This window comes from Apiospora marii (assembly GCF_038362585.1).
Source record: "Apiospora marii strain CBS 49790 chromosome Unknown utg000003l_segment0_segment0, whole genome shotgun sequence".
In the NCBI taxonomy this organism is placed as follows: domain Eukaryota; kingdom Fungi; phylum Ascomycota; class Sordariomycetes; order Amphisphaeriales; family Apiosporaceae; genus Apiospora; species Apiospora marii.
In genome coordinates this window covers 7,725,679-7,742,579 of record NW_027117374.1, presented here as the reverse complement: position 1 = coordinate 7,742,579, position 16,901 = coordinate 7,725,679, and the positions used below count along the sequence as shown (strand labels likewise).

Here is a 16,901-nt window from a genome sequence, read left to right as displayed (position 1 = left end):
GTATCTGCGAATGTTGATACATTGACGTCATGCCCACTACCGGGTAATGTAAAGGGATGAAGTAAAAAGCAATTCATATATGTCTCCCTTTCTTTATACATGCTCCGCCTGGCCAACCTCGATGTCCTCTTTCTTCTGATGCCGGACGGCCTCGACACGGCGCTCGAACGCATCGCGCTCGAGGCGGTTGCTCCTCCACGGGGGCGTGTTGGTCTCGAAGACGAGGTCAATCTCCTCGAGCGTGCGGCCTAGTAAGACAAAAGTCAGTTACATTCATACATCATACAGGGGAGGTGTCAACAATGAGGGCTTACCAGCTGTCTCTGGGTACGTGAAGAAGATGTGGAAGAACATGGCGGCGCAGAAGACGCCGAAGATGATGTACGTCTTCCACTGGATGTTGGTAAACGCGGGCGCGACGAAGTAGGCCAACGCGAAGTTGAAGATCCAGTTGGTGGCGGCCGACAGGCCCACGCCCTTGGCGCGGTACTTGAGGGGGAAGACCTCGGAGGCGTAGATCCAGGCGGCGGGGGCCCAGGTCAGGCCGTAGACGCCGACGAAGATGTAGGAGCAGGCGATGACGCCCTTGGCGGGCCCGCCGCCGGGGAGCTCCCAGCGCAGGTTGGCGTTGCCGTCGATGTCGGGGACGGCGTGGCCGTAGCTGGCCATGAGGCCGGCAATCGTAAAGTGCAGGGCCATGCAGACGATAGCGCCGACGAGGAAGAGCAGGCGCCGGGGCACGCGGTCGATGTAGGGCAGGACGAAGCCCGTCGTGACGAGGAAGATGACGTACTGGATGGCCGACGAGTAGAGGGCCGTGTCGCCCGTCATGCCGGCCATGCGGAAGATGTAGACGATGTAGTACATGGCCACGTTGCCGCCGAGGAGCTGCTGCCACATCTGGACCGTGACGCCGCACATGGTGCGCTTCCAGACGCCGCGGCCGAACATGCCCATGAAGCTGACGTCGCGCGACTCGGCGGCGATGCGCGCGGCCTCTCGCACCTCGTCGTACTCGGCCAGGACGGTCGGGTCGGTGCGGTCGCCCTTGGCGTGCAGCAGGGCCAGGGTATCGAGGCACTCGTCCCAGCGCTCCTTGCCGGCGAGCCAGCGGGGGCTTTCGGGGAAGAAGAAGAGCGCGGCCAGCAGGATGGCGCCGGGGATGCCCTGGACGCCCCAGGCGACGCGGAAGGCTTCGGGGCCCGTCATGCCCTTGGCGCAGCCGTAGGAGATCAGGTACATGATCAGGATGCCCCATTCGATGGCCCACTGCTGGATGCCCACGATGCGGCCGCGGATTCTCCCGGGCGCGAGCTCAGCCAAGTATACACAGACCTGCGAAGAAGTGACACCGATGGCGAGGCCCGAGATGACACGACCGGCAACCAGGTGGGCGACGTTCTGGGCGCTGCACTGGAGCGCGGCGCCAATCATCCAGACGACGGAGGCGATCATGAGGGCGCCCTTCCTGCCTAACCCGTCAGCGAGCCAGCCCGAGGCGATCGCGCCGACGAAGGAGCCGGCCGACATGGAGGCCGTAATGCCGCCCTGCAGGTTCGAGTCCGGGGAGCCAAAGTAGTCGAGGTACTGGTCGGCGCCGATCCAGGCCGACATGGAGCTGATGTCGAAGCCGAAGAGGGCGCCGCCGATGGTGCCGAAGGCGGCGAGGACTAGAGACAGTGGGTTCAGAGTCAGCGAAGGAGCACATCATATTGCCTGGCTTATACAATTGGGAAGAGGAAAGGTGCCGTCGTCCACAGGAGTGGGAGGCCAGTTGAAACGTACCGTAGATATTCGTGATGGTATACATGGTGATGAAGGGCTTGATGGTTCAAGTTGAGTACATTGGCTGGCAACTCTTGTTGCTGTTGAGTTGTGGGCAAGTCAATGCTTCGCCGGTGACTTGGGGCTAACAGCACATTTGCTGGGCGACGATCACTTAGGTGAGTTCGATATAGGGGAGTCGAGTTCCTCCGTAGCGGCTTGAAGAAGACAGAACAGCAGGAACCAGAGAATGGGAGGACGATCACTACTTTATATTCGTCTTGGCTATGCATCTCAATCACACACACAGGCCGTCTCTGTTCGCCCATAACCACCCCTTGCCCTGATCCCCGGCCGTCGGTCCCCATAGCCGCATTGGCATTCCTCATCCTGGAACTGGGGACTCCACCGTCCTACTGCCGCGCGCCGGTCCCATGGACTAAAGTCCACGGCATCAATCGATAAGCACCTGACTGGTGCGCCTGGAGTTATCTGGGTTTCCTAGGCTCCCACGATCTATCCGCAACGGCCAGAGGGGGGACAGTGAGGTCATAGTCGGGAAACCCCAGACATTCGAATCAAAAGGGCCGAAAAGGCCACCGCAGAAACCGCTGGCAGAGTGGCTCGACCCTCAAGTGGGACTCTCTTGCCAAGGCAAACATGGTGAGAGCCGACGTTGGTGCTGCGCGGGAGTTTTGGTCCCATACGAGAAAAACATGAGGGAGAGCCCCACGGGGAAAGCCGGGGGTGGGTGTGTGCTGAGGAGCCCAGGATTTGGTGGGCCGTGCTAAGACGGAGAATCCTGACAGCCAGTCACCGGCAGTTTAGCTCAGTTCTCCATCACACTTATCCATGTCGAAGGGAAACGAAACGCGCTCAGCTCTACTTCACTGCACATGTACGCTGTTCCACTTTGATGGAAGCCGTTGCGGCTCTTTTGAGCATGAAGAGCTGCAAGGGACGGGTGGCGGACGGGATGAGCGGGAAGCCGGGCCACCGGGATAGAAATGATGAATGTGGTGTGTAGCGCGGGTCCGACGGCAAGTCATCACAGTCAGCATGAAGAGATGTTTCGATTCATCCATTCATGACAATTCGGAGCTCGCTTATATTGAAGCTGAATGGCTGAGCCCTGGTGAAAGAAACACCTGAGTTGGTGATGGGTGTTTCCCCATTTCCCCCAAACCAAAAGGATGGAGATGGTTTCCCCACATCGCCTACAACACCAAGACGTCATGCGGAGAAGGCTATAGGCGCGCCAATCAGAGGTCATCTTTCCATCTGTCGATTCCGATTCAGCATTGTGGGCGAGTCCTCGGGTCGAGGAGATCGGCACTCGCTTTCTACATATGTGGTAAGAAACCCGGGTTGACCTGTGGGGAGACAGGAGAGCTGCTCCTTGAGCTTCAGCTTGAGCCTCGTGTCTTTTCGGGTGCTCGTGACTACTGGTTAACAGTGCATTGTTTGTTTGGCTCATGAACATATCTGTTTCGTAATTATGCCAGGAAACTTGCCGAATTGATGGATATGTTAATTGATTCTCTATCCTTAGAACCCGACTCCGCATCATCCTTAGATTTTTGGTGCATTTCTCCATGAGCTTGCCTAAGCTAATTTTGCAGTGATATGGATACGCTACAATCATATGGAACAATCCACGTAAGTTAAATAAATCATTTGACTAGATCGTATCTCGTGCTCATAACAACACGTTTTGTAGTAATACATGAGTTCCCGACTCCAAGCCCTGTCGCCCCATTCCTCGATGCACTGCTCTCATTACATCATTATCCAATCCCCATTTCTCCCAATCCCCAAGCCAACACGCCTTCTCAAGAACTCGACCAAACGCATCCCCCTCAATCAATAGAAACCCCCGAAGGCGTCCCCGAAGCCAAGTGGTTATAAGGATCCTTCTTCCCCGCATTCGCCGACGGCACCGCGGTCCCGCGCTCCTTGAAGTGCTTGTCGGCCGAGCTGTGCAGCGGCGCGTGCCCGTCGTCGCCGGAGCGCGACAGCGCCTCCTGCTCCCGCTGCTGGTGCTGCTGGTCAGAGTGGTGGGGGCGACCGTCTTGGTGCATGCCCGAGGCGACGGCGGCACCGGCACCGCCGGCACCCACGCCGAACCCGGCGACGCCGGCCGTGGGGTTGAGGCTGGTCATGCCGGCGGCGGCGCGGGAGCGTTGGGGGTCGTCGTGCGACGAGGTGGTGGTGGTGGTGGGGGATGTGGCGGTGTTGAGGGGAAGATGACGCGGTAGGCGTGTGAGCAGTGCGCCTGTCCGTGGCAACCGACGACATGGTGGGGTGCGACGTCGAGCCGGTATTAGCGGCAGTCTGACCAGGGTGACGGACTCCCGTCGGGGAGGAGTCGCCGTGGGACAGCATGTCGTACCCAGCCGCGCCAGCGCCGGCAGCGGCACCGAAGGCCGCGACGTTGCGGACCTTGTGCTGATGCTTATCGTCACCCTGGCCACTGACACCCGAGTCAGTAGTGGGATCCGAGGCATGGCGGTCGTTGTGCTTTGAGGGCAACGGCAACATGCTGCCCGTGGTGGCGGGTGATGTGTCCTTCTTGTCCTTGTGATGGTGGTGGTGGCTGGTAGAGCTGACAGGCTCCGCCGACCGGTTCAGGGTAGACGAATCGACCGGCTCGTGGTGCCTGGAAGTGGTAGTGGGCGCGGGGATTCCCGATGTAGCGCCAGCTCCAGCACCATGCTTGTTGTCGTCATGGTGGTCGCGCGCCAATCGAGAAGCACCATAGCCAGCACCGGCACCAAGACCAGCACCAGCGAGCCCCTTCTCGACGTTAGAATGGCCCGAACGGTCGGAAGAGCGAGGCGGGTCGGCCCTCTGGCTATCCAGCGACGTCGGGGTCAGGTTCTCGTGGGCCCGGCTGGGGATGGGTATCTCGGACTTGTGGGCAGAGGGGTGACCGCTGCCGAGCCCGTGGGTCTGGCTGGAACCAGTGTAGTTATCGCCACGAGTACGCTGGCCGGTGGAACTCGCGGCAGTCAAGCTCTGCGGCGTGTCGTACGCGACACCCGATCCCGATGAGGTCTGACCAGGGCCAGAGGTGTGGAGGTTGGCAGCAGGCGACCGCGGCGACAACTCCTCGTCACCCATCTCCTTCTGCCTCAAGCTGAGACGCTTGAGCTCCGAGTCGGAGAAGAGACCGGCGGAGTCGCTGGGCTGCCAGCCCTCGTGCTCGTGTGTGGGCGCATTGTAGGGGTTGACATTGCTGACAAACTCGTTTTTCGGGTCGGGGGCGTCGCCCTCCTTGCGGTGCAAGAAGTCGTAGACTCCAGCGCCAGCAGCCGCGCCAGCACCTGCACCAGCCAGGTTGCGGCCAGTGTGGGAGTGATCATGGCTGCTGGTGGAGGAGGCGGTAGGGTTGCGGTCGGAACCGACGGAACGGTTGGTGGTGGTGAAGGTAGACGAGTTGTCAAGGGGGAATGCGCGGTGGGTGCCGGTGGTGTTATCGGTGCTGCTGCCGCTGGGGTGGATAGACCTGGAGGTGGTAGAGTCGTCGTAAGGTCCGCCCTGCTCGTACTGGCTGGTAGTGTTGTTGCGGCCCGTTACGGTATCAGCAACGCTCTGGGCCGTGTTGGCGACGGCGTTGTAAGCTCCAGCCGCCATGCCGGGCTCAGTGCTGGAAGTGGTGGTGTTTCTAGTTCCAGTGGGGCCAGCACTAGTGGTAGGTCTGTTCTGCTCGTATTGGCTGCCAGTGGCATTGGTGTTGTTGTTGTTGCCCGTGACGGTGTTGGAGATGCCCTGAGCAGCGGAAGCGGCGGCATTGTATGCGCCCGCCGCGATTCCCTGGTTACCAGTTGTGTCACTCGTGGTATTTCCAGACCTGGTGGGTGAAGTAGCGGAAGTAGTGCCAGACGGAGTGTCACGTTCGACTCGGCTGTTGTTGCCAGTCAGGCCCGTGTTACCAGCCCCCGAGGTACTAGAGGTGGTGGTCGTCAAAGGCTTGTCATGCTCGTACTGGTGCTCGGTCCCGCTGCCACTGCGACCCGAAACCGTGTTGTAGAGACCCTGAGCCGCCGAGGTGATGGTGTTGTACAAGCCACCGCTGGGCGTCCGCTGGTGCTCAGCCGAACGGTTCTCGCTAGGGACGGTATCATCCGCGGCGCTGCCGTGGCCGACGACGGTGTTGTAGACACCAGCGCCGCGCGGGGCGCGCGCCTCGGGCCCATGGCCGGCTGATTGCATGGCGACCTCGGAGTCGCCAGCCGCGGGAACGTGACGGTGGACCGAGGTGTGGTCCTCGCCGCTGCCACTTCCGGTGATGGTGTTGTAGACGCCCTGCGCTGAGGGCAGGTTGCCCCAGTAGGTCTCGGAGTGGTCGGTGCTCGACTTGTCCCGACCATTGCTGACGGTGTTGTGCTGGGCAGAAGAGTCGGTGCCAGGAGCACCAAGCGTGGTACCGGATGAGGCGCCGCTGCCGAGCGTGGAGCCCTCGGTGCCCTGGTGGGCGCGGTTGTGATCCTCGCTGCGAAGCAGGCCGCGGGATGCAGGCTCGTTGGCATGCTCCTTCTCGTAGGTTGACCTGTCGGTCTTGGCACCACCATAGTAGTTGCCGCCGAGCAGGCTGCCCAGAGTGGATGTGTCGTTCTTGTTGTGGCTGGCCAGCGATTCGGAGGGGCCGGTGCCGGTGGAGTCGTTGGGCATGCTCACGCTGGAGCGACGGAAGTGGGAACCGCCGGTGGTAGTATCCTTGTTGAGGGTGCTCTGGGGGTGCGACTGGAGCGCGCCCTTTTCCACTGTCTGGGGACGAGAGTGTGTGACGTCTGACAGATCGCTGTCCGGCGCAGTGTTGCCGGCGGCAGTGTTGCGAACTGTGTCTCTTCCGACGGTCTCGGGACGGGAGCGTGTGACGTCCGACAAGCCAGAAGCTGTCGGCGTGTTGCTGGCAGCAGAAGAGCCGTGCAGGGCGCCCTTCTCCACCGTTTGGGGGTGAGAGTGTGTGACATCGGACAGCTTGTTGCTACCGGTGCTGCCGTGAAGAACATCATCCCGTCCCACCGTCTTGGGGTGGCTCCCTGTCACGTCGGACAGACCGACGCCCGAGTCCTTGTGTTCGTGTCCGCGGACACCCCCCTCCTTGCCAGCCAAGACGTTGCTGCCGGCGGTGGTGGTGTTGGATTGCGAGCCGAGCTCTCGCTGCTCCTCTGCAACGGGTGTATCGGCGGGGAAGGCGCCAGGAGTGTGGTGGTCGACCAGCCCGCGGGAAGCCTCGGACGAGTGCTCGGGGTGGGCGCCACCAAAGGTTTCTCGTATAGTATCGGCAAGACCCATCTTTTACCTGCTGCAAAGGATTGGATGATGGGATTTATGGGGTATATATTTCTTATTTAGTGGGGGTCGGATTGGGGGGATATTTGTTGATGAGATAAGTACTGGGAGGAAGGGAGAAAAACCAACAGCACGGAGCGGTGGCATGGCAGCAGTCATATAGGCAGAGGAGCAATGCCCATCCCATAGTGAGACTATGATCACATCATCGATCCTCCTCGATCCCTTCCCCTCCCCCGCGTGTTCTGCTGCCCTGCTTGCCCATTGTTGCGTGCTGCCCGCTAAAGGCCAAACAAAAGGGACGGGCGAGGGAGAAAGAGACCTCGGTGACATCACCGGTACGTGTCGATTATTGGTCAATTGCGGAGGAGAGCTCCTGCAGCTGCAAGGTGTACTGTACTGCTAGAAACCTCCCGCGGACGGTCAGGTGCGGCGGTTCAGCTAGGTGGGAGGACTAGATGGACGCAGAGCCCGCATGTCGTCGTCACTATTGTCTCAGCCGCGGCGGTAGAGGCTGGGGTGGTAAGGAAGCTAATCATTTGGCGGCTGCAGATTGGGCTGGCGTAATCCAGCAGTGCATGGTAATGTGCACCTACGTAAGGCGAATAGCTGTGTGAAAAAGGAGCATCTTCAGCTGCGTCAGTGGATCGTCTTAGCGCCGCGCTACCTCCCAGACATCCTTTTCCTTGAAAGCCCCATCTCTCCAGGTTCCCGAAGAATGAAAGACGTAGTAGGAGCAGGTCCAAGAAATCGGTCGTAGGATCAGATTGACCGCTTGGACCCATACTGTATCCAGACAATCGCACAAAGACACACAATGTGCGACCTGATGTCATTCAAGGCTCGGGTCGGATCCCGATGCACATTACGCAACTGGCAATTGGCATCAAACCATGGACTTCTCAACAAGCCCATCTGGAGAAAATGCCGAGACGCAAAAGGCGACATGATGGTAACTGGACCCAGGTAATGCAGTTCAGGTACCAGTCGATTATCGCGGGGTAATTGATAGGTACCCTCATTGGAGCCCCTGATTCACCTTGGGGAGGAAAAAGAAAATAGATAGACCCATCTGCCAGTGTTTGCAATCGAGATCTGCATGGAATTCTTGATACGTCATTGACTCATTGTTCTCTATCTTTTGATGCCCCTTCTACTCCCCAGCAACTCAAGCCACCCAAAAATACCACCTTGAGCTTGTAGCTTCATAAGGCGTCAGTCAACTGATACAACGAGCCAACTGTGCTAGACGGCGTATGCCGTCCCTGTGCACCCGTATTTCCTGTCCAATCCTACCCCGGACATGTGTTGTACACAGTCTTGCGTCGTATATATGGTATCTCTCTCTCTTTGCGACGCCCGCTTCTTTAGCAACTATTTTCAAAACGACGGCATTGCGACTCAAAGGGTAGGGCAACGTAGTGGCCAAACTCGAGTGAACAGAGCCTCGAGAGACTTGTGACTTGAGATACTGGGCACCTAAGTTTGCGATTCCTCAAGGTAACCTGGTGGGCTTGTTGACCAACATGCCTTTCATAAGGTAACTGTGCTGCGTCATACGAAATGGCTCTGTCGTGGGACCAATAAAGGGCAGGGAGATTGCCGAAGAGATAGTAGTCGTTTGGATGTGCAAGCCTCCGACTCGTGCCTAACGAACCTAAAGGCCCCCGCAGAAGTTGCCGAATCTGTCATCTAGAACCACAACTAACAACGAGTTGCGTCCAAAATAATGACATTGAGGTGGCTTCAATAATAAATCGGTGCCAGCCATGGAATCGCAAGTGCTCCGACTGCGCCATGATCTCCTCCAAAGTACGCTCGGCCGTCAAAATCGTGGTGAGGCAAGCTTAGTTGGCAAAGATCCTGAGCTTCTTGTCCACTCCTCCGGTGGCAATGATACATCGAATCTTTACTTCGGGGCCCCCTGGTTTGACACCGTTGCGCTGAGGGGTGCCGGCGGCGCCACTGTTGTCTTCATTGTTGACAATTCCTGGTGCCCATCGGAGGCAAGTGACGAATCGTTCATGTACGTCCTCGACCACCTTGACGCATTTGCCATCTTGGCTAAAGTCCCAGCATCGCACCGTCTTGTCGTCGGAGGCCGAGAGTAGGTATCTGCCCGAGGGATGGAACTCCAGCGCCCGAACCCAGTTATCATGGCCTCTTAGAGTCAACAGGCACACCCCGCGCGAGTCCCAGATTCGTATGGTTTTGTCTCGCGATCCGGTAGCCATGAACTCGGCTGTGCTGGTGGGCGGTGGAGGCCTCTTCAACCCGGCCACCTGGGAAAGGTATTGATATGATGACGGTGGGGCAAATGCGCAACATTCATTAAAGTGCTCGTGGCCGAACATGACCACCTTGGCCTCAGGTTCCGTCGCAGAGATGTCCCAGAGTCGAGCCGTCATGTCATCGCCGGTCGATATGAGGAACCGCCCATCGATAGAAGGAGAAACGTTTCGAACCCATTCGCCATGCCCGCGAAGGGTCCTTAAACAGTATCCAGTCGCAACATCCCATATCTTGAGCGTCTTGTCTCGGCTGGCACTGACAAGTTGGCTTCCCGATGTCGGGGCTCCTGCAACCCCCGAAGGTATAAACCGAATGGCGCTCACACTGTGGTCGTGGCCTGGGAGGGTTCGGATGTTCTTGTATTCGTTCGCCGGGTCCCACAGCTTGATGGTCAGATCAGAACTGCAGGATGCTAGAAGGGTGGCCCCTCGCGGGCCTCCGAAGTCAACGTCCAGGACAGCTCGGGTGTGCCCTTTTATTGTCCTTTCCAATTCGCCTAGCTCGAAATCCCATATTTTTATTGTGCAGTCGTCTGAGCCTGAAGCGATGGACGAATAGATTGGGTGAAACGCGACGCAGTTGATGGTATCCTGGTGCGATTCCAACGTCCGTTGCGGCGGGGCTTTGGGCAGCCATGATGCTGGGTCGGCGCGCTTCGATAGTGAGAGGGGTGTGGCGTTGTCGACCTCGGATTGTAATGCCGTATTTCGAGCCTCAAGGTCCATGACCTGCGCACGTCGGATTAGGTGTCAAGATCTCGAGCAACCCATCCTGAACCGAGGTGGGCGGGAGAGCGGTGTCGCAACCACGTACCTTCTTCTGTAGACGGACAATGCTCGTCCATTTTCTCTCCAGCAGGTTTTCGTATTTCTTCGCCGTGGCGGCATCGAACACATCTTCGGGCAGGTTCAGGTCGGCCCTGACGGCGGCGGCGGCATTTGGTAAGTTGTTTGCCGCCAGGTATGCGATAATGGACTTGTGCCTGTGGTGATTTCGCGCGATTAGTGACCAGGGAACGGCAAGGCAGATAGGCCATCACGCTTGAGGGCGAGGAGGAACGTACAGCTCTTCGGCTTGCTTGTTGGACAGTGAGAGGGCCATTCTGAAGGCGGGGTGTGCTCGTCCACCTCTTCTTCAGGTTTGGCCCTGATATGGCTGGGGAAAGGAGGTGAGGTCGGCGCACGGTCTGAGGTCTCGTTGCAGGTGATTATCGGGAGCAGTCAGGTACATGGTGGTGGTGGCGGCCTATGTACCCAACATCCAGTGCCGTCAGAACAATGAGGGAAGGTACCTCCTGCGAAACCAAAAGTGTCGGGCCTGCACAGACCATCCAAGGTGCCAGCAGCAGCAGGTGGCAGGCGAAAGGCGGCTCTGTTTATTGCATACGACACGTTACTAGCCTAAATGGCCTGGCCCCGTTCATCAAATGTCTCACTCTGGCCTTGGTCCTTATCAATGCTTCCACTCTTTTCCTCTTTAAATGCAGCAAGTCAAAGAACGGTGCAATTGAATGAAATGGAATCGGTCGCCAAGTGAAAGCTTCTGCTTCCTGTGCTGAATGAACAGTGCTCATTGTTGAGCCTGCTCGTGGGCATCAGCATTCCTTGGAGACCGCTGTAGCGGGGCTATTGCTTTGGGGTTGATCCTGTGCTAACGAACAAATCTTAATTTGTTCACCGCCAGCTCACTGGCTGACTGGCGCTTCACAAACTGGTCATTTGATTAAGAACTCGCCTCAGGTGGGTAGCTGGCCTTATGCTATTGCCCATTGAAAATCAATCTCATCTGGGAACAGCACAACCCATTACATGTCATATTGATGAGACCATGCATAAGTACTAAACTTATGGTCTGGTCTGATATCATGCAAGAACAGGGTCTTGGGCCTGAACTGGCTGCTGATGGGCGGTGATGGTCAGCAATTCTGCAGTGGCTTCGGCTCATGCCTTCTGGAACGAGAGCTGCTGCCGGCGAGGGTGACCAAATCATTATTATCAGGTAGATGATGCCTCAAGACGAAGTGTGGGCGGATTATTGTTTATTCGATACACAATTTCGGGCTCGTGTGCTGCAGAGGGGTAGCTTGGGCGCGGGGTTCAGAATGTAACGTTCTGGAGTGAATGCTTTTAGTGGGGTAAATCAGTGATCTTCAACAGCCTGGCCATGTGCTCAAAAGAAACAGCGGGAGGTAATGCCTCTGTTGCGAATAACCAATTCCAGAATTTCTCTCTGCGTGTGTTCTTTTCTTTTTCTTTTCAATACATTAAATGGAAACACAATAATTATAATTTATAGCTGAGATCAACCAATGTGATTGGTGACGTTTTTGACTGGTTTTTGACATTCACTGCATTCCCTTGAGCAATTGCAAAGCTCCAAACAACCCGGCATTTGCAATTCACTCTACTGGCCAAGGCTCTCGCTGAGCTGGTAGATGATCTTATACGTGACACTGCAATACCAGAAAGATGCCGAAAATAGAGTGATTACATCCCAGCGGGCGCGTACAGGGTCTGTTGTGCTCAATTGACAGGCAGGGATCTAGATCTCCTAATAGCACTAATGCAACGTCGTCACCCAACTAACCAACCTCCATACTCACTGACCCCACCTACGATAATTCGGTTCCCAGCCCGATTGGCTTCATGCTGTGTGTAAGCGAGTGTAAGCAACGATGCAAATGTGTCGCATCATCCCCTGACCTCAAATGGCGAACAAGCGAGATGGGTTGTGCAAAGGGAAGATCCAACTTCAATTACACAGACCTGGCTTCAAGACGGCAATCTGAAGCGGTCGGGATTGAGCTGCTTGTGAGTCCAGGATAAATGAGTTCCACGAACCCGGAGGCACTCGATGAACATAGGCCTACGGCAGGACTTCGCCGGGTAGCAGAGGGGAATGATGTTCACATTATCAACGATTACTAAGTCATATAGCAGACAAGGACCCCACCGATTTTCTTCCCACCACCAATACCACTAACGACAAGAACCATCTTCTCACGCCATGGCCTTGAGCGTCGTATCCAACTTGAAGCACTTGTCCGCAGACGGGAGCTTCTCGTTCATGTCCCACTGCAGATGCGGTATTCGCAGTTAGAAACAGAGCGAATGCAACCCAGGACCACTTGGGGGTACCACTTACGTGCTCGTGGACGCAGCCGCCCACCCATCGCCATCGGTCTACCGTCGAGTACCGTGCGTAGGACATGTTGGTGCTGGCATCGAAGCACCACGCGCTGTTGGCCGCGGATCCGGCCGGGTTGCCGCTGCAGAAAAGGGGCCAGATGACAGCAGGGCCGCTTCCGTAGCCGGGGTGGTGTTGCTACGATTTGTGTCACGGGTTAGTGTCCGGCGTGGAGGTCCCGTAATGCAGCAATGCAAGAACCATAGGATACTGGCTTACGATGTAAGAACTGTCAATGTACGAAAACATGGCGGCCGGATCACCGTCCACCACGAATGCCTTGTAGAAATTGTAGGCACGCTGCGCCGTCTCCTCTGCAGTTACGCTGGCGTCGGGCTCGCAAAGAGCAGGGGGTGCTTTCAGATTGCATAGGTTTTCGCCTCTCGCGATAAGACCGTCGTGGCCAGCTGGGGCAGCCAGGCCGAGTATCGGGGCCAAGACGGCGGTCGAGAGGACAGCAATGAAGGAGCGCATTTTGACGGATGTGTGAAGCGACAAGGTGGAGCAAGAGTTGCAAGATGATAAGGCCGTCTCGTTCAATGGGCGATACGGCGGCTATTTAATGCGCGCATCTGACTCGGCGCGGTACCCAACTGCCGACAACGCATGATGGTTGCAGTGTGGGGAAAGGATGGCCCAGGGGGGCAGGTGGTAGCCCGGGAAATTAAGATACTATAAATCAATGCAGGCATTAGAATGGAAGAATGAAAGTCGCGGGGGAGCGTCTTGGTAGTCCTGCCAAGCGTATTACTTTATCCTCCTTTCCCGGCACATGATATTACTATTCTTCCCGATACTTGATGAACCCACTCGTTATATCATTCGCTGTCTTAACGCCGACATGTTCGACATATTAATCATCTCCCCGTAGATCATGTTGTCCACGATCGGCTGCCAGACGGTACTCCCGGACGCGTCCAGGCTCTTGGATCCCGATCAACTCGTGCACCGACGCTTTTATATCAATGGGCGCTTCGAAGCAACTTTATTATTGGAGCTCAGCTAGTGTTGGCGGACTAGCCGCCGGACGTTTGCTGTGGGTTCTTCATCCACTATAGGCCAACCCGGTCCTACTGTACTTACCTCTTACAAGCTATTGAAGCACGACACGATTTCCATGAAGCAAGTTATCCTGCTGGTGTACGCGAATGAGAGGTTGACCCCAGTATTGATATTTAATTAGAATATTTGTAGGAGGATCGGAATTGTGTTAGAAGGGTTTGGTCTGACTAGTTTGCTGGCCAATTAACGCTCTGATAGCGTCGGGTACAGATATTACCCTCTTAAACAAGAGGTTAAACAATATTAGTTTAAAAGTTTATATTTATATATAAAGTATTAATATATTATTAATTGGTAAGGTTTAAAACTATTTAGTTAGCTTTATATAACGCCTTCTTTTTTTCCTTCCCTCCCTTTTTTAGGTTTATACTATTACGTGTGGCCCCGGCTTGGTTCGTTACCGCCTCGATCGATTTACTTATTATCCTTTTCGTCGAGCCCTCGATTAATACCTAAAATTAAGGTTTTTTTTTAAATAATTATTATAATAAAAAAGAGGGGTTTAAATCGAGTTTTTTATTATTATTTTTTATTATAAATCTTTTAAAGTAATTTAATTTATTTAATAAAGAAAGTTTTATTATCGTTGAAATTTTATTTTTTTAAAAGGAGTTTGTAATCGATAATATATTATTTATAAAAAGCTGGCTTAAATAAGGGAGTTTTTTTAACTTTATATTTAATAACTTTTAAAGGTTTTTAAAATTATTTATATTTTTTTTAAAAGTTTTATAATATTAAAATAAATAATTTCGTATTATTTATTCGTTATTAACTTCTTTTTTTCATAATATATTAAACATTGATTAATCTTAAAGATTTTTATCGTTATAATAAATAAATATAATAATAAATAATATATATAGGAATATTCGTCGATGTGGAATGGCCGCCGCATCCGGCGGTTTCCTCCTTCGGAAATGGCGGCCGCTGTTTGCCTCAGGCCGCCAATCTCCTTCTGCTGTTTCTGCTGTCAGCGCCCCACAAGGTACGTACCTTTTTCTGCCGGATTTATATTTTGCGCCCACCCCTCCCCTCATCGCTACGTCCCTCACCTTCTTCTTTGATTGACACCCCCATCCCCCCCCTTAGCCAGCGGACTGGTTGAGACGCTCGGGGTAGCTCACCAGTTGCCACGATTCTTGTCGAGCGATATTTTGTCTTGCCCTTCGGCCACATTTTCATAATATTCACTGTTGAACCAGTCAGGTTAGTCGAATGCAATCTAGCCTGACGTGCTCAGCGAACATCCCTTCCACCACGAACGGCGCAATTCTTCACAACCATCGATCGCGTCGCCAGCCCCCGACACACCGGCAAGGCCGCTGCTCCTCCGTTGCTATTTCAAATGAGGGTCCCTACGTTTTTCTCGGTTCTGATCATCAGGCCGTAGCCTCCATCTAACGAGGAATTCCGCTTCAACCTCCACCTGGCAACGGACCTGCCGTGCGTCATGCAGGATCCCAGGGCAACACGGCGTAGGCTACATTACTACCTGCGTTAGGCGTTGAGAAGGTCATTCGTGGCGAGAGACGCCTAATGAAGGGTGGCAATCCGGTTGGCACCAGTCCTGATTCTAATCCAGGTCACCCCTCCTCGCACTGGTCGAATGGCGGCAAGGTTCTCCCTAATTCAACATACTTCGACAAACGATGGCGGCTTGGCCGTCGCATCTGGCACCACCATCAGAGTTACCTGCTCGACAGTACCAATAGAATGACTCATAATGGTGGTTACATACCTTCGCCGGCGTGGCCCACAGGTTCAGGTCAGCTAGGTTTACTCCTACAGATGGCGCCCTGCTTGGCCTGCAGCCCACTTCCAGTCGACTTTTTGAGAATGGGAACGATGAAAGTGTCGTTCTAGGACGAACAACTTCTTGGCCCCGGCTTCGCCGCATTCGAAAAGGGGCATATTCCACAATTCTTTCGTGACATGGCCGCTCACACGCCATTACAATGCCCCTTTGCACACATGAACGCCAACGCCTACCTTTCTTGGATTGCTTCAAAAATACAGGAAGTCAATCCGATTGGGGTGTTTCGGGGAGATTGCTCCCCAGGATGGGTCAGCTGGGCTACAGAGTCGGACCGGCATTGGACCAATCGCGGGGCCGCCGACCATTGTTGCCCCTTGCGAGACTGACGAAACTGTTGGCGCCTAGGGTAACGCCAGCAATGTGGGATCGATACGTGCAGTGACAGAAGCAATCTCAAGCGTCCGCACTTCAAGGCGTCGTCCAGGGTTTTCGTATTTACCAAGTGAATGCATGGCCATGACGGACGTTGTTGCCGTACAGGGGCTACTCCTGATGCCTGTTCTCTGCGTTTGTCCTCTCGTACCCCAAACCGCCCCATGTGTTGGTGAGTCGAGGCAGCGATATTCCACACTACCAGAGCTGGAATGATGCCATGCGCAGAGGCAGCTGCTGCCTTGAAGATTCAATGAGGTCAGAGTGGCAAACGCATCGCCATTACTGCAGGGGGCTCAATGAGGATGACGAGACTGCCTTGGGCTGGTACTTGATGTAGTCAGGGTTTCGGAGTAGGATAGCAGCCGGGCCCTCGTAAACGCATGATAAGGGATACGCAATCCGTGGCGTCCTGACCGCTCATCATACTTCCCCCAAACCCTCCGCCCCCGAAGGGCGACGGCTGTGAAGTCTAGGGTATGAGGGTAATCAAAGATTGCCACCAACCATGACGTCCAACTATGCCCCAGTACCATTTACATCGCCCCCTGTTTTTCTTCTTGCCGGAAACCAGGAACTCCCACCCATAATTAGAAGACAGTTTGCATCCATTACTGTTACAGCGACCAATCACGGGAACTCCGACGACATTGGTGTGGCAAGCTTAGGTAGAGTTCGCTCGTGGGTCGAGTCAGCCCAGTAGCATCTTCCCGCACATGCGTAACGTTTCATTCGCACCATGTGCGGAACATGGCCGGTAACCGGGCATACAGGAACAACGCTGCCTACTTTCAACGTAGGCAGCGTTGCCAGGTGTCAGGTGTGAAGCTTCTATCATTAGGTCCCTGATGACGCTGCTGAATGATCGGTCGTAGTTGCGCCTTACAGACTAATCCTGTCTGTGACGGGCGACTGTGGTGTTGAAGTGGCTAGGCACCGGACCATCGCCGGTGCTTGGCTCCAGATAGCCGCTTATTGGTCCAAGAAAATGATTCTAGTGCCAAGTCAGGATGGGATCAAGACTGCAACGTTCCCACTGACGAAAGAGGCAATGGGTAAAACTGGTACTCACCAATTAGGAAATAGAGCAAGCGAGTCGATTAGGGGG

The 16,901-nt window shown here is 55.0% G+C and overlaps 4 protein-coding genes across 4 annotated transcripts; all 4 read right to left on the bottom strand.

Moving 5' to 3' along the window:
• Positions 1–93: 93 nt before the first annotated feature.
• On the bottom strand, positions 94–1,810 carry PG985_005882 (sugar transporter; the record flags this gene model as incomplete). The annotated part of the gene is made up of 3 exons (XM_066825651.1): positions 94–248; positions 315–1,670; positions 1,786–1,810. The coding sequence occupies 3 exons, from the start codon at positions 1,808–1,810 to the stop codon at positions 94–96; spliced, it is 1,536 nt and encodes a 511-aa protein (XP_066688811.1).
• A 1,813-nt stretch (positions 1,811–3,623) lies between these two features.
• Positions 3,624–7,065, bottom strand: PG985_005881 (uncharacterized protein; the record flags this gene model as incomplete). Its single annotated transcript, XM_066825650.1, has 2 exons — positions 3,624–4,039; positions 4,104–7,065. 2 exons carry the CDS (start codon positions 7,063–7,065, stop codon positions 3,624–3,626), a joined length of 3,378 nt encoding a protein of 1,125 aa, XP_066688810.1.
• Positions 7,066–8,909: 1,844 nt separating this feature from the next.
• PG985_005880 (uncharacterized protein) lies at positions 8,910–10,455 on the bottom strand (the record flags this gene model as incomplete). The annotated part of the gene is made up of 3 exons (XM_066825649.1): positions 8,910–10,082; positions 10,168–10,336; positions 10,418–10,455. The coding sequence occupies 3 exons, from the start codon at positions 10,453–10,455 to the stop codon at positions 8,910–8,912; spliced, it is 1,380 nt and encodes a 459-aa protein (XP_066688809.1).
• A 1,898-nt stretch (positions 10,456–12,353) lies between these two features.
• On the bottom strand, positions 12,354–13,014 carry PG985_005879 (uncharacterized protein; the record flags this gene model as incomplete). The annotated part of the gene is made up of 3 exons (XM_066825648.1): positions 12,354–12,428; positions 12,499–12,678; positions 12,760–13,014. The coding sequence occupies 3 exons, from the start codon at positions 13,012–13,014 to the stop codon at positions 12,354–12,356; spliced, it is 510 nt and encodes a 169-aa protein (XP_066688808.1).
• Between the last annotated feature and the right edge of the window lie 3,887 nt (positions 13,015–16,901).